This window comes from Bos indicus x Bos taurus, chromosome 25 (genome assembly GCF_003369695.1).
Source record: "Bos indicus x Bos taurus breed Angus x Brahman F1 hybrid chromosome 25, Bos_hybrid_MaternalHap_v2.0, whole genome shotgun sequence".
In the NCBI taxonomy this organism is placed as follows: Eukaryota; Metazoa; Chordata; class Mammalia; order Artiodactyla; family Bovidae; genus Bos; species Bos indicus x Bos taurus.
In genome coordinates, this window is record NC_040100.1 from 16,882,141 (window position 1) to 16,904,867 (window position 22,727).

Consider the following 22,727-nt stretch of genomic DNA (forward strand, 5'->3'; position numbering starts at 1 on the left):
AAAAACAACCCAAACGTTCAAAAGCTCGTCTGGTTTATGCCGTTAGTGGTGACCATCATCTGGGGGAAGCTTGTCAGTCTGACACCCCCTAGTGGTCAAAGGTAGTAGACTACAAAGAATGGTGTTCAAGGCAGTCTGCTGCGTGCTCAAAGAAAATAGCTGAACTCTGTGTTTCCTGTCACCTCTTAGGGAGCATATTTATAGAAGTACATACTCAAAAAATCTTAAAGTTTTCAAAGTTTGGCAACCACAGCTCTGGGTTATCTTAGAGATCCCAATATATTGAAGCAGCTGATAAAGAGCACTGGCTACAGATAATTACCTCATTGATTTTTAGTGAAGAGCTTGTCAATGCAGTCAAATGTTTTTCAACTGATAAAATATATCTGAAAGAAGGCAGGGGGCTTTTGTGACTTGAACCAGAATTTCAGAAGCAACTGGTCTTGCAGGAAGTAGTCAGATGTTTTCTTGGTGTCTTAAATGGGAGACGTAGGTGTGGTTAAGTCACAGAGACAGCATTCAGTTCCTGTCTCTTGTGGTTTATAGGTTTTGCATCATTCCTCACAACAAAGTGGTAGGCTTTGTAGGCTACAAATTTAGAAGTATAAATGTACATAGATTTATTTTTGGTCCTAGGAGTTTGGAAATTGGAGCTCCGCATGTTCCTTGCTCAATGAGGATGCTCAAGAATTTCTTGTTCAGGGCTGGTGGGGGCTTGGAGAACTTGAGTCGCATCGTTAACAGATAAATGTTCTGTAGTGCACCCAGCTGAACTGATTGCCAGTGGGGTTCACTGTCCAGATTTGCCATTTTGAATCAGTGGTGTCGGAAGACCTGAATTTCAGTCTCCTTTTCCCCTTTGTACTTTGGGAATGGTTGTGCCTACTTTACAAGTTCTTGAGCAAATTAAATGAACCAGTGTGTGTAAAGTACCTTGGCTGATAGTAGATGTTCAGTAAATAAGTATTCTCATCCTTTGTCTCTCTTTCTCTAACTTCCTTCTCTCTGTGCTTGTCAATGTGTAGGGAGACACCTGGGTAGAACTTCTTTTTACAGGAGGATGAGGAAACTTGAAGTGTGTTAAGCAACCTAAAGTTACTGAGTCATGTCCTGTGAACCCCTTTGTCATGAGAGTACTGGCAAGTGCTGGCCACAGACCTGCTAGGGATTCCAGGTGACATTAGATTGGACTGTAAACAAATGTGGGTAGGCGTGAGAAAACTTGCTGCCCTTTTCTTGTGAGCGGGTTTTTCTGCTTAGTAAAGAGGAAGTGCCATTGTGACACACAGCATTTTGATAGTAAAAGGTATTAACTAGGTTTATGTCAGGGCTCCAGTAGCTTTCTAGCTCTTCATACATGAAATTCATGCTGTTGACTGCCCCAGAGAGCAAGTGAATAGGATCTTAGTTATTTCACTGAGTTGAAAAAGCTATCCAGGATTGTGCTTCAGTGCTTTGTAGTTATCTGACTTGTAGGTTTGTTTGTTCATTGCCTGCATATTGATTCATTTGTTCTCTTTCATTCATCATACATTTACTAAGCAGCTGTTATGTAGTTGCCTTAACATAACATTTTATTTAACTCTCAGAAGAAGTTGGGGTGCTTCTGAAATCACATTTGTGGTTTGAGCCACACTGATCTGTAGGTTCATTTCCATTGTATATTTAAGCATTTAATGCTCTTAGTTTCCCTCTGAGCACTGCTTTAGCTTTATCTATCAAATTCTAATATGTTTTAGTTTCCTTTTCATTCAGTTTATTTTGTAATTCCTCTTGAGAATTCCTCTTTGGTGTTCAATTTCTAAATATTTGTGGATTTTCCCTGTGTCTTCTTGCTGCTGTCTTCTAGTTTATTATTATCTGCAAACATATTTTGTGTGATTTCAGTTCTTTTCAGTTTGTCAGGATTTGTTTTATGACCTGCTCTTCTTGGGGCTTATTCATTGTGCTTGAAAGAGTGTATGTTCTGCTATTGTTGGATGGAGTGTTCTAGATATGTTAGATCAGATTGATTGATTGTGTTCTACATGTTATCTTTTTATCTAGTTTGTTCTATCAGTTACTGAGAGAGGGGTGAATTCTCCCAAGTAAAATTGTGGATTTGTCTGTGTCTGCTCTCAGTTCTATCAGTTTTTGCTTCGTTTCTTTTGAGACTCTTTTGTTAGTTCTAGAGAAGGAAATGGCAACCCACTCCAGTATTTTTGCCTGGGAAATCCCATGGACAGAGGAGCTTGATGGATTACAGTTCATGGGGTTGCAAAAAGTCAGACATGACTGAGCAGCTAAACGACAACTGTTAATTTCACACAAATTTAGTTTTCCCTTTCACTGTATCTACTGAGTGACTGTATTTATGAGTTTTTAAAGTCGTTGCTCTGTATATTAAAATGAATATATATTTAACTTTTCGAGTTAACATATTACCACGTCAAGTGTAATATAGAAGCCTCACTACTTTTTTGCTCTCTCTCCTTGTATTGAGGTTGCCCTATATTTTCCATCTGTGAGCAATGAAAATCCCATCAGTGTTCTGTTTTTTGCTTTCATCCAGATTCATATTTTAAAGATCTTAAGAGAATCAACAGAGAAACAGTTGTTATATTTACCCAGAGATCTGCCAGTTCTCATGCTTTCCCTTCATTCTGAAGTTCCATGTTTCTGTTTTAAAATTAAGTAATTAACTGATTAATTTTGGGGGGCTGTGCTGGGTCTTTGTTGCTTTCTCTAGTGGTGGTGATTGGGCGCTGCTCTTCTTTGCAGTGTGCAGCCTTCTCGTTGCAGTGGCTTCTCCTGTTGCAGAGCAAAGGCGCCAGAGCACGCAGAGTCCAGTAATGGTGGCTCGTGGGCTCAGAAGTCGTGGTGCATAGGCTTAGCTGCCCCATGGCGTATGGGATCTTCTTGGACCGGGGATTGAACCCGTGTCCTCTGCATTTGCAGGCAGGTTTTTTTTTTTAGAAAAACCTTTAAAAAATAATAATTTTATTTATTTAGTTCTGGCTGTGTTGGGTCTTTATTGCCGCGAGGGCTTTTCTCTAGTTGTGGCAAGCAGGGGCTACTCTGTAGCTGTGGTGCATGAGCTGCTCCTTGCCTCGGCTTCTCTTGTTCCAGAGCACGGGCTCTAGAGCATTCGGGCTTCATTAGCTGTGGCCTGGGGGCTCGGTAGTTGCGGTGCCCTGGGCAGGCAGGTTCTTAGCCATTGGACCACCAGGGAAGCTCCCAGGTTTCTTTCTGATTATCTTTTACCTTCTCGATTAGCCAGCTTGGGTTGCCATAATGAAATACCACTGACCGGGGTGCCTTAAACAATAGAAATTAATTTTCTCTTACATGTAGAGGATGGAGGTCATAGACGAGGGGGCTGGCGGATTTGGTTTCTGGTGAGGGCTCTCTTCCTGGCTTGCAGACGCTGCCTTCCCTTCATGTCGTCACATGGCCTCTCTTCTGTGCTTGCATGGGGAGGAGGGAGCGTGAGCACACTCCACTCCCTCATGTCTCTTTCTTTTCATGTAATTAAGGCCCACCCCACCCTTATGATCTCACTTAACTTTTATTACCTTTCACAGGCCTTATCGCCAAATACAGTCATACTGAGAGTTGGGGGCTTCAACATACGAATTTTGAGTGGACACAGTTCAGTCTAAAACACCCTCCAGCTGAAGACCCTCAAGAATGACGCTTATAATAGCTTGCTTTAAAAATCTTCGATAATTCCAGCATCTGTGTCATCTGTGACAGTTTGCTGATTGTCTTTCCCTGACGGGTGTTCAGTGTCTCCTCATTTTTTGTATGTCAGCTGTTTTAGAGCCCTGTACGTGTTTGTTCTGCCAGCTTTAGGCATGACTTCCATCTCCACAGTCACTGTATGGTCAAAGATGGGTGCTGAATCTGTAGACATCACACCCGTGATTCAGCCAGCAGGAGTAAAGGGGAGAGGTTGGACAAAAGCAGCTTTCCCAGAGGCCCCACCAAATAACTTCTTTTAAAATTTCCTTGACCACTCCTGTCTGCAGAGGAAGACTGGGAACTGTAGTCTTTCATTTGGTATCAGGGCCTCGTGTTCTCTTACTGGGGAAGAAGAGTGTTGGGTAGGCAGATGACAAATATAAGCTCCAGGCGCAAGTGTTTGAACTTAGCCTTTTTCTAAAGTCTACTGAAGTGGGATTTTGATTCTTTTTGCAACTTTTCCCACAGATGTTGCCTATTTTATTAGTGATTTTTCTCTGCCAACATTCTCCTCTGGGCCATCATGCTTAATTACTTATCTTGTCTAGCTTGTTAAGTTATTTGCAAATAATGAGGGACTCTTTGAGGGATTGAGGGGGGATAGTATCTCTGTCTCTGATGAAGAAATGAGCTCCTGTGCCCACAGAACTCTGAAATGTGACATTTCAGAAGGATTTTTAAGTAGTCTTTAGACCGTATCTACAGTCTCAGTACAGGGGTTGTAACTCTTAGACTGAATGGACTGTACTTGGTCTTGGTATTGGATACCTTTTGGCTTTGATTTTCTTGTTGTCCTGGTATTCCTGGTATAAGATGAGGTATAAGATTGATAAGTTAGAGTCTTGTCAGGAAAGCAGAAATTACACTTATTTATTTCAAGAATTCAATGTAGGAAATTGCTTGAACAAATTTTAGAGGAGTAGAAAGCAAAAAGGGAATACTGAGACAACATAGATGATAACTACAGGAAGTAGTTTCATCCCTAGGGCTAGGGGTACAACGGAAAGGTGTCAGGGACATTGACTATCAGAGAGACGGCCTCCATGCAGCTAGAGGTCAGATCTCTGAGGGGAGGGAATCCCCCCGTTGCCACAGCTCAGAAGAGGGGCCCCAGGGAGCTGGGACTTATTCCTTTGAGGAGAGGTTGTGACCTGGATCCTATTGGCACCTCAGAGAGAGGGTGTGATGGGGCTGGCTTGGGGAGTGTGGAAGCTGGAAGCTGGAACCTGTTATTACTGCTGTTACTGCCTGGGGACCATTGTTGGGGTTACACTGCCAGCACAGCAAGCCCACGGAAGAGTGGGGTCCCTTTGCTGTTCAGTTTTCCTCCAGTGTTTGATAGAGTCCAACAAGCAGAGATGAAGTGTGTTGTGCACGGTCTCAGTCCCAGCATCACAGAATATGGAGAGTGGACTGGCGCTGGGAGTTGAACCACCAGGGTGGGTGCTTTGGTCTGAGTGGGCCCAGCCCTGAAGTTCTCATAGAAACATTTCAGGAAATATTTAAGGCAGACGTTTAGGCCACATGATTTGTTCTTGAAAATTAGTGGTTTGTTGGCCCTTGTGGTAGCAACTATTACATATAACTTTGGTGCTGAGTTAGATTCTTATCACAGGAAATATCCAAGCCTCTGGCTCCAAATGTTTCTTTGAGAAATTATTTTTAGACAGATCAAGGGGTTAGGGTGTCCCTAGACTTTTTCCATGTCTTCTTTTCGGCTTTAAGTGTTCTTAAAGGTTGATTACAATTGAAGTTTTGGGGAATGGGTGGAGCAGGCTCAAAGCCTGTTGGTGGTTTATGTGTAGAGATAACATGAAGTGTTGAGTTAGGGAGCCCTGGGTTCACACCAGCTAGCTTTGTGACCTTGGGCAGTTGATTTAACTTCTCTTAACTATAATTTACTCATCAGAGAAGTATCAGTAATACCACCTACCTCTCACAGATGTTGACAGGATTGAATCATTGGGTTCCCTGGTGGTCTGGTACTTAGGATTCTGGGCTTTCATGCCGTGGCCTGAGTTTAGTTCCTGCTCAGGGAACTGAGATCCCACAAGCCATGTGGTGCAGCGCTGCCCCCGCCCCCGCCAAAAAAATGAAATCATTGAGTTAATTGATATTTATATATAGTACTTATAATCTTCAGGGCAACCACTGAGAAAAAAAAACTTTAAAATATATGGTAAAAGAAATGGCAAGGGAATTAAAATAGTACACTCAAAACTATCTATTTAACACAAAAGGAAGCAGTCCTAGTGGAAGTAAGGAATAAAAGATAAAACACAGAAAACAAATAGCAAAATGGCAAAAGTCATTCCTTCCTTATTGGTAATTACATTAAATATAAAGGCTTAACTTCTCTAGTTAAAAAGCAAAGATTGGCAGAATGGACTAAAAATACATGATCTGCTTCATGTTGCTTACAAGAGACCTACTTGATTTTAAAGGCACAAATAGGTTTAAAGTAAAAAGATAGGAAAAGATATTCCATGCCAACAATAACCAAAATAAAGCTAGGGTAACTACACCGTGTGGGGGGGTATTCTTAGTCACTCATTCATGTCCAGCTCTTTGTGACCCTTTGGGGTGTAGCCCACCAGGCTCCTCCGTCCATGGGATTTTTCAGGCGAGAATACTGGAGTGGGTTGCCATTGCTTCCTCCAGGGGATCTTCCCTACTCAAGGGGTGAATCCATGTTCTGTGTCTCCTGCATTGTAGGCAGATTGTCTACCCGCTGACTACTAAGTTAGACAGAATAGACTTTTAAGACAAAAATTGCTACCAGAGACAAAGGATATCATACAAGAAGGTGCCTGGAACGTAGCTGCATAAGCCACACCCCTGCTCCTGTCCCCTGTCACATGACGTTGGCCAGTCCATAAACTGTTAGTCTAGATGCTTCCTGTGTGCGGTAGTCCAGTGGAGACACCGTTCCCTGCAGAATGCAGGGGGCCTTTTTGAAATCCTAGGCTAAAAGCCTGCTTTCACCTGATGTTGCATTTCTCCCTGCCACACAGGTACGAAGATGCCCTAGTCCTCTTGCTGACGGAGGTGTTGAATCGAATCCAGTTCAGATACAACCAGGCCCAGCTGGAGGAGTTGGACGATGAGACTCTGGATGACGATGTAAGCAGCACAGCCTCGTTGGCCTTAGTCCTTGCCATGCTGTGGTATGAATGGAAATGCAGACTTGGAACCCATAGCTCTTTGCTCTGGAGACCATCTTTAAGCCAGAGCAGTCTTACGGTTTGAGTTACACATTTGAAACTTGTATTCTGCTGGTCGATTTGGGTTTATGAACTGTAAAAACGTTTTACAGGCATTTACCTATATGGACTAGAGATGTAAGTAAAGAAACCATGCATACAGTGAAAAGTGGTTTAGTAAGAACTTGGCATCCCACCTATTTTCCCCTGCCTTGCACCCACATTCTGGGCAACAAATCTAAGCTAGCTGGATACTGGTAGGGATAGTTAGAGATACTTAAATGATAAGGCTAGAATAAAAGGACATCTCTTTTGATTATATCTTATTAATATAAACTCATATCTCTTAAAATCAACCTTGAGTTTATTGATGCTGGCATGCCCCATGTTGGTAAGAAAAATGTCTTTAAGGATACAATTCCAGTGTTCCTTTTTCTTAACCACCATGCATTTAAACATTTTCAAGTCACTGTTATGGCTCAGAATAGCAGCCACTGTGCTGTGGTTAAGACCTTGAGGATAGCCATATCTGGGTTAGAAACAGCCCTGTGCTTGGAACCAGATGGCCTAGATTTGACTGTGCAGCCTTGAGTACGAAGAAGGTAGCAGTCTGGTCGCTGAATTTCTCTGAGGTCTAATTTCCACATGTCCCAGAAGGGGAAGGATATGTCTGAACCGACCTGTGTTGGCCACGTGCTGAGGGCAGCACACGTGGGCATAGTGGCACATGCCTGGTGGGTAATAGGTGCTTGGTAGCACTTGGTAGACTTTAGCTTCACTTCTTGTTACCTGTTTGATGTAAGCCAGTGCATCTCATAGTTTAGCCTGAATAAGAGTCACTGTGAGAGAGCTTGTTAAGCAGACCTTGATTCAGGAAGTGTGTGTGGGGGGGGTGGGGGGGAGCATGGCACAGAATTTGCATTTCTGACAACCCCCACCCTGGAGATGCCCATGCTGCCTGTTCATCGACCATACTTTGTGTAGCACTGGTGTGGCCGGTTATATAAGCTCGGGAACGGGCTGTCTCAGAAGGTAATGAATGACAAATTCCTATAGCTGGGATGACGGAAAGGGGACTTGAGCATTTATTTTACCAGTCACTGTTTAAAATCTCTTATTCCTATGACAGAGAAAAGTAGGTCATTCTGTGTGAATTGTTTACTTTTTGAGGAACCAGGTTCTTATGACATTAATTCATTGGATCAAAAAAAATTTTTTTAGCTTGGCCTTTTTAAAGTACCAAATAACCTGGTTTACTATTTCTTCACATACTTACGTCTGAGAGTGGGCTTGAGGTGGGGGGCAGGTTGGCAGGAAAGCTGATGAGCTCTGCCATTCTGGGAAGAGTTGATCCTTCTTTGTTTGCCCCGCAGCAGCAGACAGAGTGGCAGCGGTACTTACGCCAGAGCTTGGAGGTCGTGGCCAAAGTGATGGAGCTCCTTCCCACACACGCCTTCTCAACGCTGGTACGCACCATTTGGAGGGGAATGAAGAGCCTAATTATTTCCCTGCATATAGCATGAGTAGTAAGGCTTTTGTGGTCACCAGTCTTATAAAATGTATATTTTTTAAACAGAGAATAATAATTAGGATAACCGACCCTTGGATTTAATGTGTTTAACATTTCCTCCCAGTATTTTAAAATGAGCTTTTGGAAGCTCTGTTATTCTTTCCTAAACTCTTGGGTATAATATAAATTTTACTGATGCCTTTATGCTTTCACCAGTGGCTTACAAGTGGCCAAGCCAAATGGAAGATTTATTTATAAAAATTATACTGTTGGAAAGTTAGCCTTTGTAAAACTCACAAAACTGTTGGCAAATTATTTGCTGGGCACTATCTATGTTTATGTGAACACAGAATCCTTAGTCATAAGGACTGATTTCATTCACTAAGTGATGCTTGTTACTTGAAGGCATTTCATTAGTCCATGTCTCCTCTAAAGGCAGGATAATTCACTGGGGTCGGGTTTGCGTTGCACCGCCCAGCTGTGTCTTGTGTTTTCTCATGGAGAGTGCCATCTTATTTTGCCATCTGCCTTTCTTGGGGACCTGTCACAGTAACGTCTTAATTTTATCTTAATGGTGAGTTAGCAGCTTTAGGAAGAAAAGATAGAGCTCTGATTATGAAGGTCCTGTCTGCTAAATGAGTAAGGCAAACTGACTCCAAATAATTTGGCTGTCTCTTCACTCTGTCATGCAGTTTGTAAGGCATAACTGTGCTTTTTTTCCAAGGGCAGGGTTTTCCTTGGACTTGAAGGGAGGTGGGTCCTGTCTTAGATCTCTAGAAAGTATAGATCATTTGGGGGCTTGATATCCTCCTTTAAGGACGTAACTGTCATAATAATCATAGTGCTTTGTTTAGAAAAGTATGGAACTAGTGTGTTATTTTCTTTCTTATTCCAAATATTAACTGATGGTTTTAATTGTAGAAGACTCCTTGGGGGTGGGAGGTGCTGAGGGGTGCCACCTCTTCTTAGCTGCGTGTAAAGGCTCCCAAAGAAAAGTTTTTTATCCTGCTCCTCCCACTAGAGATACTTCTTTCAATGTTGAAGTGCTGTTAAAATTCGCATTTATGTTTCTTTTAATCTTTTGTTTCTTTCAGTTTCCAGTTCTTCAGGACAATTTAGAAGTTTATCTGGGGTTACAGCAGTTTATAGTTACTTCAGGGTCAGGTAAACTGTCTTTTATTTTCTAATTTAACGTTCAGATAAAAGATTCTGAAAAATCATCCTCCCGGGAGGACTTGGGAGCAGCTCTGCAGGGACGGCCTGGTGGAGCTGATCATGGGGGTCGTCAGCTCTCCTGTGTCAGTGTTACTGTTGTTTAGTCGCTCAGTCGTGCCCGACTCTTTGAGACCTTGTGGACTAATACTTAACTACTGCCTTCTGTGTTGTCAGAACAAGATTTCTCCACTGCCCCCTCCTCACTGCTTCCTGTCTGTCAATTTCTAAATAGGAAAAAATTAAAAAAAAAAAAAAAAATCATGATTAAAAAGGAGCTGTGAGGGAGGTAGAGGATGAGGCTGTGACAGTATATCCCAAAGCAGTGTTTCAGTGAGAGAGAAGCTAATTTGGCATAAAGAAGTAGGACTTTTTAAAAACCCTGGCAATTAGAATATTTCTCTGTGTCCTTTAAACCAGTTGATAAGCTCGGGAAAAAAATAGCCCTGGACTTTGCTGGGCTGTGTTCTTCCATCTCTGGCTTTTAGGATCGGGAGGATCTGGGAGCAGCTCTGCAGGGACAGCCTGGTAGAGCTGATCATGGGGATTGTCAGCTCTCTTGTGTCAGCGTTGTTGTTTAGTCGCTAAGTCGTGCCCAACTCTTTGTGACCCTTGAACTACAGCTTGCCAGGCTCCTCTGTCCATGGGATTATTCTGGCAAGACTACTAAAGAGAGTTTCCTTCTCCAGGGGATCTTCCTGACCCAGGGATCGAACTTGTGTCTCTTGTGTCTCCTGCATTGGCAAGCAGATTCTTTACCACTGCACCGCCTGTTAAGCCCTCCTGTGTCAGTGGCTCTGACTGTAGCCATTTGGGAAGGCTTTGGCCTGCTGTTGGCAGGTTTCACTAGTTGGGGGTTTAGGATTAGCATTTTGGGATTATTTTGTTAATAATAATAGCTTCTGTTTGTAGAAGAGGTATTGCATGCCAGGCACCATATTATTTGCTTTTGTTATTTAATTCTCTCAACTCTCCTGTGAGGTATAAGTACTAATCTCAGTTCTCTTGTTTTACAAAAGAGGAAATTCATGTTCAGAGATGTTAGTTTACCCAAGGTTACATAGCTTGTGGTGCTAGTCCCAGGAGGGTATACTAGGAAATGATAAAAAGTTGAAATTAGCCAAAATCTGATATTCATTCTGCCAGCCGAAAGCACCAGGAACATCATTCTTGCAAACACATTTGTGCTACAAACACACACACATAGACACATACACAGACACATAGGAACTTAACCAAGTGCTTGCAAACACACTTGTGCTGCACACACACACACACACCCCCATACACCCACACAGTTTTCCTTACAGGAGTTACCCTGGCCCTGGCCGACTACCCCTCTCGTATAACTCTGCTGCTTCAGCCTGGTACACAGCTGCCCAGGGTACAGCCCAGCGCCTGGATGAGCTTGTTATTTGTGGCACAGCCTCCCCAAGAGGCTCTTTGTGAGGCTGCCCTTCTTGGTGGCCTGTGACTGCTTGTTTCCATGACTAGATTAGCTTCTACTAGTAAACAGTCCGCTGGGCCCCAGGAGGTTGACGGACTTAGCATGCCCCAGTTCTAGACCCTGATTTGTGTAGATTGAGTAAGAACAGCTTCTGTAGAACTTTAAAAAGACTACTTTTCAAAGCAAATGTGCCTGTATGATATGCCATCAACATTCATGGAAGTCTTTGGACTATGTACAGATGCTGCAGATATTTCCAAAATCTAGGAAAAAATTCTTGGGGAAAAAAATCATACTGTAATGGCTTCTCCCTCAGGGCCCTTGTTCAAATTAGAATATACTCGGGACACTAAGGTGGCACAATGGTAAAGAATCCACCTGCCAGTGCAGGAGATGCAGGAGACACAAGGTTGATCCCTGGGTTGAGAAGATATCCTGAAGGAAGAAATGGCAAGCCGCTCCAGTATTCTTGCCTGAAAAATTCCATGGACAGAGGACCCTGGTGGGCTGCAGTCCATAGGGTTGTAAAGAGTCAGACTGAGCACACACACAGGATCCTAAAAAAGTTATTATTGATCTTAAAGATGAAATTGAGCATGTATTCTCTTTCCCTCAGAATAGATACCTAAAGTCAGTGTTAGTAGCTGACTTTTTAACATTACATTGAGTCTGTCTTCAGGTAACAGTCTGCGGTGATTCCCAAGTCCTTTTTCTGAGGCTTATCTCATAACTTAGATTTTCTCATCCGAGCAGGAGAATCTGATGGATTTCCCCTAAATGAAGTATTGTAGGCCCGCTCTCATCGCAGCCCATTTACTGTCAGTTTCACAGTACGCTTGGCTCTTCAGGTCATTTCTAAACCTCATCCCAAGCACTGATCCTTGGGGCATATACTCAAGGGACAGAACCTCTCAGGCCAGAGAAATACTTATTTCCTGTTTTAAAATGAGCTTTCTTATCCATGATGAAGCAAAAGCCAAGTTTCCAATGCAAAGGCTATTAAAAAATGGAAACTCTGAGTACGATTTGTTCCTTGGTTCCCATGGTCATTTACCCCTCACATAACCTTCATGCTATATTAGTCAGCCTTACTGCCTCTTACCAGAAACCACGTTCTTTTCCCCAGTGGGTAGGGCTCATTCCTTTCATTTGCATTTACCTTCTCCTGGCCTGAATTCTGGAGTGATGGAAGCCTTACTTTTTTTTTTTTCCCCTGGCTACTTTTGTGAGGCAGGTACAATCTTAGCTCCCTGACCAGGATCGAACCCAGGCCCCCTGCATTAGGGGCTCAGAGTCTTAGCCACTGGACCCCCAGGGAAGTTCCTGGGAGTCTTACTCTTTACGCAGCTTCTGTTGATCCCCCTGCTTCTGCTTCCTTGGTAAAGTCCAAGGCAAAACAAGCCGTCGCCGTGCCTCCTTTGCCCGGCAGTCATCTTTGCCCTGGCTCCGTCTTTCGCACTGTTGGTGGTCTGCGTCATCCCCTCATCAGTCACTGTGCCCCTGGTGCTGCGTGTGTGTCCATAAATGTCCCGGAGGGTCTGTCCTGTAGGTGTTTGGCTTCTGCCACTCTTCACTGAGATCCTCCCCCATTGGGGCAATATTTCTGCTCCAAGCAGTCCTGCTAACTTTTTTGTTTAGCCGTGCAGACTTCCCTGCCTAAGATATTGCTTATGATACAGACTTTTGGACTTAAATTCTTGGTTCTGCTTAGGTTCATTTATGACTTGTTTGTTCTCTCAGAGTGGAATAACTTAAGTGCTAAGTTTTATATTTTTATTGCCCAGTCCACCGCCCCCCCCAAAAAAAGACTGAATTTATTTTTTTAAGTTTTTTTTTTTTTTTAATATGAACCATTTTTAGTCTTTATTGAGTTTGTTACATAGCTGCTTCTGTTTTATGTTTTGGCTTTTTTTTTTTTTTTGGCCCCAAGGCATGTGGACTCCTAGCTCCCTGACCTGGGATTGAACTGACACCCACTGCTTTAGATGGCAAAGTCTTAACCACTGACCTCCTTTAACATTAATGTGTTTCTTTCCAGGGCAGTGACTTTCCAGTGAGCTGTTCTTTGTGCTTTTTTTAAGTTTTTTTTTTTTTTTGATATGGAACGTTTTAAAGTCTTTATTAAGTTTATCACAGTATCGCTTCTATTTTATGTTTCATTTTGTTTTGGAGTGGGGCTGTGAGGCATATGGGATATTAATTCCCCGACCAGGGATTGAACCCACATCCCTTGTATTGGAAGGTGAAGTGCCAACCACTGGACCACCAGGCAAGTCCTGTGGGCTGTTCTTTGGGTGTGGCTTAGGGGACATCTATCTAGACAGCTGCTGGGTAACGTGGTTTATGGAAGGTTGGGCTTTGGTGTGGCCGTGGTACCTTCTGTCTCTGAAACCTGCGTGTCGTAGTGTCCTCACCTGCAGGCTCCACTGGGCGGATGTTCTGTGTTGTTGATGGGAGCGAGGAGGAAACTAAGCCTCAGCCAAACAATAAAATGTGGATTGATCTGGACAGCCTTTCACAGTGGGCACTCTGGCCTTCCCCCTCAGGGGCAGGGTGGTTACCTTGCATGGTTTTGTGGTGATGGTAGTATGAGGTTTCCAGGCTGGGGGCAGGGCTAGAGACTGATCTGGGGTACTTGCTGCCTGTGCGTTTGGCTGCATTGCAGACGCATCAGGAAAGAAGCAGCTGCCATTTTGATTGATCTGAGCCTTGGATGGCACGTAGTGTTGAATTGAACTCTATGAGTTACTATGGTTCCGTAAGCCAGAAACGGGCAAATGGCAGCAAATTGATGTGCTTCAAACCAATAGTTCAAAACACACACAGCAATTCCAGGCCGTTTGTCATTCTAGGACAGCTTTTTTATCAGAAAAATTAGGGCAGGTTTAAACGAGAGTGATGAGAATGGCCAGGATTCTGGAGAAGGGGTGCGCACAGAAAACAGAAGGAACCAGGCGTGTATTTCAGCCAAGAGGAGATTCGCCAAGAATGTGACCCTTCCTCCACATCTCCCCAAGACTGCCATGTGTCAGCAGGCTTAAATTAAGCTTGTTTTTTGTTCTCCCCTCAAAGGGTGGAAGGGCTTCCTCGGTGACTCAGACAGTAAATTATCTATCTGCAATGCACGAGACTCAGATTTGATCCCTGGGTCAGGAAGATCCCCAAAAGAAGGGAAAGGCAACCCACTCCAGTATTCTCGTCTAGAGAATTTAATGGACAGAGGTGTGACCAGGGGATGATAGGAGGAATTATCAGGGAGACCCCTGTGTTTCTGACCAAGGTATCCAAAGGTGGAAGACTCCCTCAGGAGGCATCGGCTCTAGCATTCTGTTGAGGGGTCCGGGAAGAGGCTGAGGGGGCAGAGCTGGGGAAGGCCGTGCGCCAGATGTGTGTGTGGATGAGGGGGCAGAGGGGAAGAAGGATGACTGTGAAGCTGTCTCATGACCATCCATGAGGGAAACCTGATGTAGGCTGGTGTTTTGGCTTGGTTTTTAATAGAGAAACACAGGATCTTTCCCTTTATGCTGAGAATTAGTGAAAAAGTTGAAAGCGGGTTATCAGGGTAGAGCTGTGTGGGTGATGAGGATGGGTGTGTGCAGGGAGAGGGAGGGGCCACTGATTAGGAATCGGAACCCATCTTCTGGCAGGTTTTGGTTGACCCTGGGCTTCGGTTGCGTAGTGGTGGCCCTGAATATCCTTGACGCTCGGAAGGTGTGTGCTGGTGGTGCTTTTGTTAACCGGGAGAGGATGGTGCAGAGGCACTGCCCCCCTCACATGACCACACGCGACCACAACCACTTCTGGCTCTGTGTGTTCTGTGGGCTCCTCTGGCTAGCAGTGTGGGGTGCTCACCCTCTTGCTCTGACCCCGGGAGCTGGCCCACCCTCCTTAGCCACCCATCTCGTGGCCTTGGCAGGGCTGCCTGCAGGCTGATAATCCTGCTGCTGGATGTTTCTGCGACAAGGCTCTGCTCTCCGTGAGGAGTGTTGCAGGGGGGCAGGTGGTCGGGCAGGTCAGGGCTGGTTTGTCAGTGGCTCTTTCCTCCACTTGCTTTTGTCCTCTGGCTCCTTGGGGCGTGACCCACTGTCACAGTGCCCTGGCCACAGTGTCCCCCTTTCCAGGCTCCTGTCCTCCTTTCGGGGCTGTCACGGGCTCTGTTCCAGCCTCATCAGTTGGAAACGCATGTGGCATCGAACTCGTTGACTCATCCCTCCAGCTCTTAGGTGTCAGCCTTCCTTCTTCCTCTCTACTGTGTTGCCTATCCATGGGTGTGTGCATGCTCAGTTGTGTCTGACTCTTTGTGACCCCCGTGGACTGTAGCCACCAGGCTCCTCTGTCCATGGGATTTCCCAGGCAAGAATACTAGAGTGGGTTGCTGTTTCCTTCTCTGGGGAAATCTTCCTAACCCAGGGATTGAACCCGCGTCTCTGCATTGGCGGGTGGATTTATTACCACTGAGCCATCTGGGAAGCCCCGTTACTTATCCTTTGTTGTTGTTCAGTTGCTAAGTTGTGTTCGACTCTTTGTGACCCCATGAACTGCAGCACTCCAGGCTTCCCTGTCCTTTCCTATCTCCTGGAGTTTGCTCAAACTCATGTCCACTGCGCCAGTAATGCCATCCAACCATCTCATCCTCTGTCACCCTCTTCTCCTCCTGCCCTCAATCTTTCCCAGCATCAGCGTCTTTTCCATTGAGTTGGCTCTTGGCATCAGGTGACCAAAGTATTGGAGCTTCAGCTTCAGCATCAGTCCTTCCAATAAGTATTCAGGGTTGATGTCCTTTAGGATTGACTAGTTTGATCTCCTTGCAGTCCAAGGGACTCTTGGGAATCTTCTCCAACACCACAGTTTGAAAGCATCAATTATTTGGAGCTCGGCCTTCTTTATGGTCCAACTCTCACATCGTACATGACTACTGGCAAAACCATACCTTTGACTAGACGGACCTGTCCCTTGAGAATCCCTTGAACCATACGAAAAGGCAGTTATCTGTAGTGGGAATTAGAGCATGTTCTTCCTGTTGAAAAACCACCCGAGGCCTTCTGTTCCAGGACCCAGGCTGAACATCACAGCGGAGAACGACTGCCGGCGCCTGCACTGCTCCCTGAGAGACCTGAGCTCCCTCCTGCAGGCCGTGGGCCGCCTGGCCGAGTACTTCACTGGGGACGTGTTCGCCGCGCGCTTCAGCGATGCCCTCACAGTGGTGGAGAGGTGGGTGGGCAGTCCCAGCATGGAACTCAACTCGCCTGCTTGTATGAGGGGCTGCGGTGGCCAGGCAACTCTGCCCTGCCCAGGTGACTCGAGGCTCCGCCGCACACGGGGGTGTGGAGCAGTCACCGCCCTTCTCTGAACTTCATTCGGGTCCTGGTAAAATGGAGTGGACATAGTATCCTGTGGGTTTATTGTGAGATTTATATGAGGTAAGGCACTGAGCCCGGGGCCTAGCATGTAGCACACGGTAAAGATAAGCTGCGATTTCATGGAAGAGCTTACATTTAAAGACAGGAGTAACCTCAAGAGAAACCAGGTGTGGTCATAAAGAGACGTTAAGACAGCCCTGTTAATAAGAGGACAAACAAGTAGGCAGTCTGCACTCTTGACTGGGCGGCCAGATGCCAGAGGGGTCTTTTTTTGGTTCTCTTAGAGTGGGACTGGTTTTTGCAGTCCTCTTAGGGTCCTGAGGAGTTGAAGCTGGGCAGCTGCCAAGCCTGACTGAGGGGCAGATCCCCGCCTTCCCTGCACCGAGCTCCCATTACTACTTCTTCTTCGAGGGTCCCTCACAGGCTTTACGGCCGCATTTGTTGAGGTCCTCCCATCCCTTCTCATGAACTCGGGCACCTAAAACGCCATTTGCTGAAAATAAAAGGGACAGAACGTCCAGGTCATTTCATGGTAACCAGCAAGTAGGTTAGATCAAAACCAGGGGGGTGTGGGTCCAGCCCAAAGTTGAGTCACCTGGTGCTTTGATTGGCACGGTGGCTGTCATTGGGAACACACTAGGGGAGCGAGGGCCCAAGCCTACTGACTTGCATGTCAGATTTTTCTTTGTTGCTCTTCGCTTAAAAGCAGACATGACTGAGAATTTTAAATGAATCTGAAAAGCCAGATTAATGTTAATAAGAAAAGCAGTATACAGTAGTAGGAGATTTTAGAAAGTAATTTTGTCCATTTTCTTTCTGAATTTTGAGGGACAGGTATTATCACTTTATCTGAGTAAACTGTGGCCCAGAGGGCGAGTGCTTTGCCTCAGACCACGCAGTTCGTGAGAGGCCGCACTTGGACTTTTACCAGTTTCTTGAGCCCAAATGCTGAGCTCTCTCCAGCCACGAGCTTCTACTTCAAGCTCTTTTTCCTCTTCTTCCCACACTAGGCCTGTTTCCTCTGATAGTAGAAATAGAACATGTCTTTCTGTCTGAAGTCTTTATTTTTTTAATTTAAACTTAAGCCATGTATTGTATCCATCAGTCATTTTGGCTTCACAGGGAGGTGACTGTTGAGAGATTCTGGATGGTTATTTTATAGGTCCTTATGTATATACATCTTTCTGCATTGCTTAAGTTTGCAGGCTCAGTAGTGAAACGCACTTGGCTTTTTTGTCTTCATTTAGAATAAAGTGTGAGAGAAGCCTCCTCGTTATGGCTACATGATCTTAATAGCCACTGCCATCAGTAGCGTTCTTACTTGTCAGTTACATAATATTAGTATCAAGACTGCTAAACATAGAAATATTAAAAGACACATTTAGAAGTTCATTTTTAGTGTAGAGCAACACTAAAGAATGCTTTTGAATGTAAGTGAAGAGTATCAAGTCACAAGCTGTATGATTTCACTTCTATGAGGTACTTAGAGTTGTCAGAATGGTAGAGACAGAAAGTCAGTGGTTGCCAGGGGTGGAGGGGTTGTGGAGAGTTACTATTTAACGGATACAGAGTTTCAGTTTTCTAAGATGGAAAGAGTCATGGAGGTAGATGATGGGGGTAGTTGCATGTTATGAATATATTTAACATCAGTAAACTGTACACATATTGTATGAATGTAAAACAATTTAAAGAATTAAACACTGGGCACTCGTTGGTGTATTACTTACTGATGGTGACTTTTTTGATGCCTACTTATCACCATCACCATACCCTACTTTCTAGAACTTCAGATTGAGGACCCTTGACTCTTTTACTCTTTTACTTAGTTCTTGGCTTACTGGAAATACCTCTTTCTGACTGCTGCCCAACCCTGAATAACTTGTGACTCAAGCTCATGGTTTTTTATAATAAAATCCTGCTTTCTGCCCCTATCAGAGAGGAATATTTTTCAGAATATGGACCCCATGCATCAGAGTCCCACGGATGCTCTTCAGAGGTGCACATTTCCAGACCCCCTCAGAGCTGCAGTGTGCGTCTGTGGGGCAGCACCAGCAAGTTGTATTATAACTAGTTCCCCAGTTGACTTCTTTGCTCAGTGAAGTTTGAGACCCTCTGTGCTGTTGGATTGAGGGAGCAAAACACACGCCATCTTCCCTGGAGTGCCCCTCAGACCTGAGTCCAGGGTTCCTTACAGAGCAGGCACGCAGAGAACTTAGCCAAGTCTCTAGGGCTCTTTTTTTTTTTTTTTTAAATGTTTACTCAGAAAGGAGTGTCTCTAATGGAAGAGCAGTCTCCCATTTCCCAGCAGAGCTGGTCGTATTTAATGTTCATTTATATGTAGTGAGCCCTTGGGCAACCAGTGGGCTCAATAACTTGCTTCTTAAAGAATTGTGCTGAAAGTTAAAAATAGCTTAATCTATGTTAGAAACTTTCATGTCCCCCCTTTCCCAACCCCATCACAGTGTTTTATCATGAACATTTCATATCTTCAGAAAGTTAAAAAATTGTGTAGGTAATACCCATCACCTAGATTCTACAGTTAAATTTTGCTGTATTTTCTTTATCATATGTCTATATACCTGAAACATTTGTTTTTCCATTTTTTAAAATTGTGATAAACTACATATACAATATCAATTTCCATTCTGATCATATTGGATATATTATATTATGTTCTCTGTTGGATATTTATATTTTCAAAAAGTTTGAAACTGTAGGTAGTGCTTTAGACTGTGTCTTAGTATATAAATCTTTATGCATATCTCACATTACATCTTTGGGATAAAATTGAAAACCTGGTCTTGATTCTTTTTGATTGGAAAAAAGTGTGTCCTCAAGACCTTTGTTGATACCTCGTCCATTTTGTCTGCTTTAGTTCACAAACTGAGTGTGGCCTCATTTGTACAATTCTTCTTTGCCAACAGATTGGTCAAAGTCACTTTGTATGGATCTCAGATAAAATTGTACAACATTGAGACTGCTGTGCCATCAGTATTGAAGCCTGATCTCATTGATGTGTAAGTATAGTTAGATGTTTGTGTATTCTCAGAAAGACTTGTTCTCTGCTCCCAAATGGCTTTATAGATAAAAAGAGACTGTAGTGGCTGTCGTGAAAAGATGAAAAACTCCCGTCTCCAAACCTCAAAAGAGAGAAGGCTTGTTATATCTGGGGACTGGGGTGGCTGGAGTGAGTGGAATTCATCAGGCAGATGAGAGCTGGGAGCAGAGGGTAAGTATAAGGAGTAGGCATTTCAGGAGGAAAGAATAGCGCATGCCAAGACACAGAAGTGGTGCAGAGTCACACAGGTAGGGGTGTGGGGAGCAGCTGGTGTGGTGGGAGGTGAAGCTGGATAGGCATTTAGGACTATTTCACTGTGAGTGCCATGAGTTGTGTCCTGGAGACCAGTGACTGAAACTGCCCCTGGAGATTCTGACTATAGCAGGATGGTACAAGGCTTGGGTATTTGCGTATTAAACAAGAACCCTAAGTGACTTTGAAGCTGGGCACCCAGGGACCACACTGAGAAACATTATAGACAGTGGGAGGCCATTAGGAAAGTGACGTAGAGATGGGGTAAAGGAATGGGGACTGGAGATGGGGCCCTCTCCCAGAGCTCACTGCCTGGAAGGCTTGCTCTCGGCTGGAGAGGCATGCTGCCAGATTCAGCCCCGTGCTAGCTTTTTAAAATAGTTTTATTGGAACACAGCCCTGCCCATTCATTTACGTATTACCTATGGTTGCTTTTGCACTGTAGTGGCAGAGTAGTTGAACAGTTCTGAGTGAGAGTGGATGGCCTACAAAAACAAACATTTATATTCTGACTCTTTTGCAGAAAAAGTCTCTGATCCCTGTTCTAGAGCATTCTGGAGCTTCAAATTAGATACATACAAAAAGAGTCTCATTTACTATGGTGGTTTAAAAAAAATTTTTTTTTTTTTTTTAATATTGCTCTCCTTTTTGAGAAATTAGAGAAAGCTTCTTCCAAGAAAGAGGCCAATTTGTTCATAAACACGCCTTGCACACAATTTTGGGGAGTTTTAGCATTCTTTCCTTGAGGCGTAAGGAACTGTATAAATGTAAAAGATTGGCAGAAATTCTTAGACACCCCTTCACAGGACAGACTTCGATGCCTTTCTCCACACTTTTCGATCAGTGGATTCTAAAGATAAATAAGTGACAAAATAACTGTTTTGTCAATTTGAATACCAAAATCCCAAAACTTACAGTTTCTTACTGAAAGGTATTTAGTACCTGTTCTTACCTAACTTTTTACTTTGGAAAAGCTCACATTTATAGAAAAGAGGGTAATAGAATGAACACCCATATACTATACTCTTAAGCTGGATTCAGCATTGATAAGTATTTTGCCACGTTTGTTGTGTGTGTGTGTGTTTTCTGTTTTTGCTCTCTCTGTATGCACATACGCATGTGCATTCTCAGCGGCTCAGTTGTGTCTGTCTCTTTTGTGACTCCATGGGCTGTAGCCCGCCAGGCTCATCTGTCCATGCGATTTTTTCAGGCAAGAATACTGGAGTGGGTTGTCATTTCCTCCCCCAAGGGATCTTCCCAACCCAGGGATCTGATGTGTGTCTCCTGCACTGCAGATGGCTTATTTACTGCTGAGCCATCAGGGAAGCCCTACACATGTGCACACACATACATGTTTTTTGTGTGAACTATTTGAAAATAAATTGCAGACAACACATCATTTTATCTTTATATCCTTCAGCGTTTATCTCCTAGGAACATTCTTCTGTATAACCATAATACATTATTAACACTCAAAAACTTTCATAGATGGAGTAATGTCATCTCCTGTTTTTAAGCATATCTATATGTCTGTATATTCTAGTTTACCTAATTGTCCCAGGAATGTCCTTTATACGTATATATCTATAGATGTATATATTTTAGATCTAGGTTCTAACTAATGAATCTCATTATGTGTTTCTCTTATAGTCTAGACAAGTTAGTTCCCCAAATTGTGTGTTTGGGAGGGGTAGGGTGGGGAGAGAGACTTACTTTTTGGAGATTCACATCTAAATTTTTTTTTTTTTTTTTTTTTAAGAAAAACTTAAAATCTTGATTTGTCTAGTTTTTGTCTGTATTAGATCAAGGTTAAACATTTTAGCAAGAATGTTATATGTGTGATGGTGTGTCCTTCTTGCATCATGTCTAGAAACCTTAGAGGTTGGTTTGCCCTGGAATTATTGATACTAAGTTTGATTTTTAAATAGTGTCTGCTGTATCCTTGCTTTTCCACTGAAAGGTCCTAGAAGCAGTGACACCGCAGAAGCAGTGCTCCCTTTAGTATTCAGGCTCTTGGTTTCTGAGATACATTCTCCACCAAAAGGAATCAGGGCTCCTTGGAGAAATGCTACAAGTCTGGGGCAGGCTGACACTGGAGAATCTGTTTGAGCCAATTGGGAAGGTTGGGAATGTATGAAAAGGACACGGGGGCCAGCTAGAAAGGGTGCTTCCTGGTCAACTTGACGATGTGATCATCAAGAAAGAATAAGAATGATAAGGAATTACAATATATTGAATATACAGCATCCATATGATTAGAAAAGAAGATCGGGGAAAGAAAGTTCTTTTTACAGAAGAATATAGCTAATGAAAAGAAAAATAATTAGAAAAATCCCTCTTTTGCAACCACCAAGTTTTAAGAATGATTTAGGCATGGCTTCTCAATGGGTATTTGTTGTGGAGGGTGCTACTTATTTATGGAGTCTCAAAGTATCACCCCACCCAAAAAATTACTTACTAATTTTTTCAGAAAAGGGAGCAATTACCCATTTATGTTTATTAGAAGGTCCGGTGTTTTGTAAGCTCTGGGACAACTGCCTCACTTTTTCAAAGATTTATTCTCTTTGGTGAATTGTGAGTTTTTATGATGTAAAAGAATACACAGAAGAACTGTACAGAAAAGATCTTCACGACCCAGATAATCACGATGGTGTGATCACTCACCTAGAGCCATACATCCTGGAATGTGAAGTCAAGTGGGCCTTAGGAAACATCACTACTAACAAAGCTAGTGGAGGTGATGGCATTCCAGTTGAGCTATTGCAAATCCTAAAAGATGATGCTGTGAAAGTGCTGCACTCAATATGCCAGCAAATTTGGAAAACTCAGCAGTGGTCACAGGACTGGAAAAGGTCAGTTTTCATTCCAATCCCAAATAAAGGCAATGCCAAAGCATGCTCAAACTACCGCACCATTGCACTCATCTCACACGCTAGCAAAGTAATGCTCAACATTCTCCAAG

The 22,727-nt window shown here is 43.7% G+C and overlaps 1 protein-coding gene across 2 annotated transcripts in view; it reads left to right on the forward strand.

Annotated features, from left to right (window-relative positions):
* The window catches only part of XPO6 (exportin 6), a 107,029-nt gene that overhangs the window by 66,286 nt on the left and 18,016 nt on the right, over positions 1-22,727 (forward strand). Inside the window, exons 10-14 of one of the 2 annotated variants that reach the window (XM_027528165.1) lie at positions 6,738-6,846; positions 8,303-8,392; positions 9,531-9,600; positions 16,147-16,306; positions 19,380-19,472. In XM_027528165.1, the coding sequence (XP_027383966.1) occupies positions 6,738-6,846; positions 8,303-8,392; positions 9,531-9,600; positions 16,147-16,306; positions 19,380-19,472 (522 nt within the window). Of the gene's footprint in view, positions 1-6,737; positions 6,847-8,299; positions 8,393-9,530; positions 9,601-16,146; positions 16,307-19,379; positions 19,473-22,727 lie in introns of both variants that reach the window. The other variant, XM_027528164.1, reaches the window with a different exon arrangement.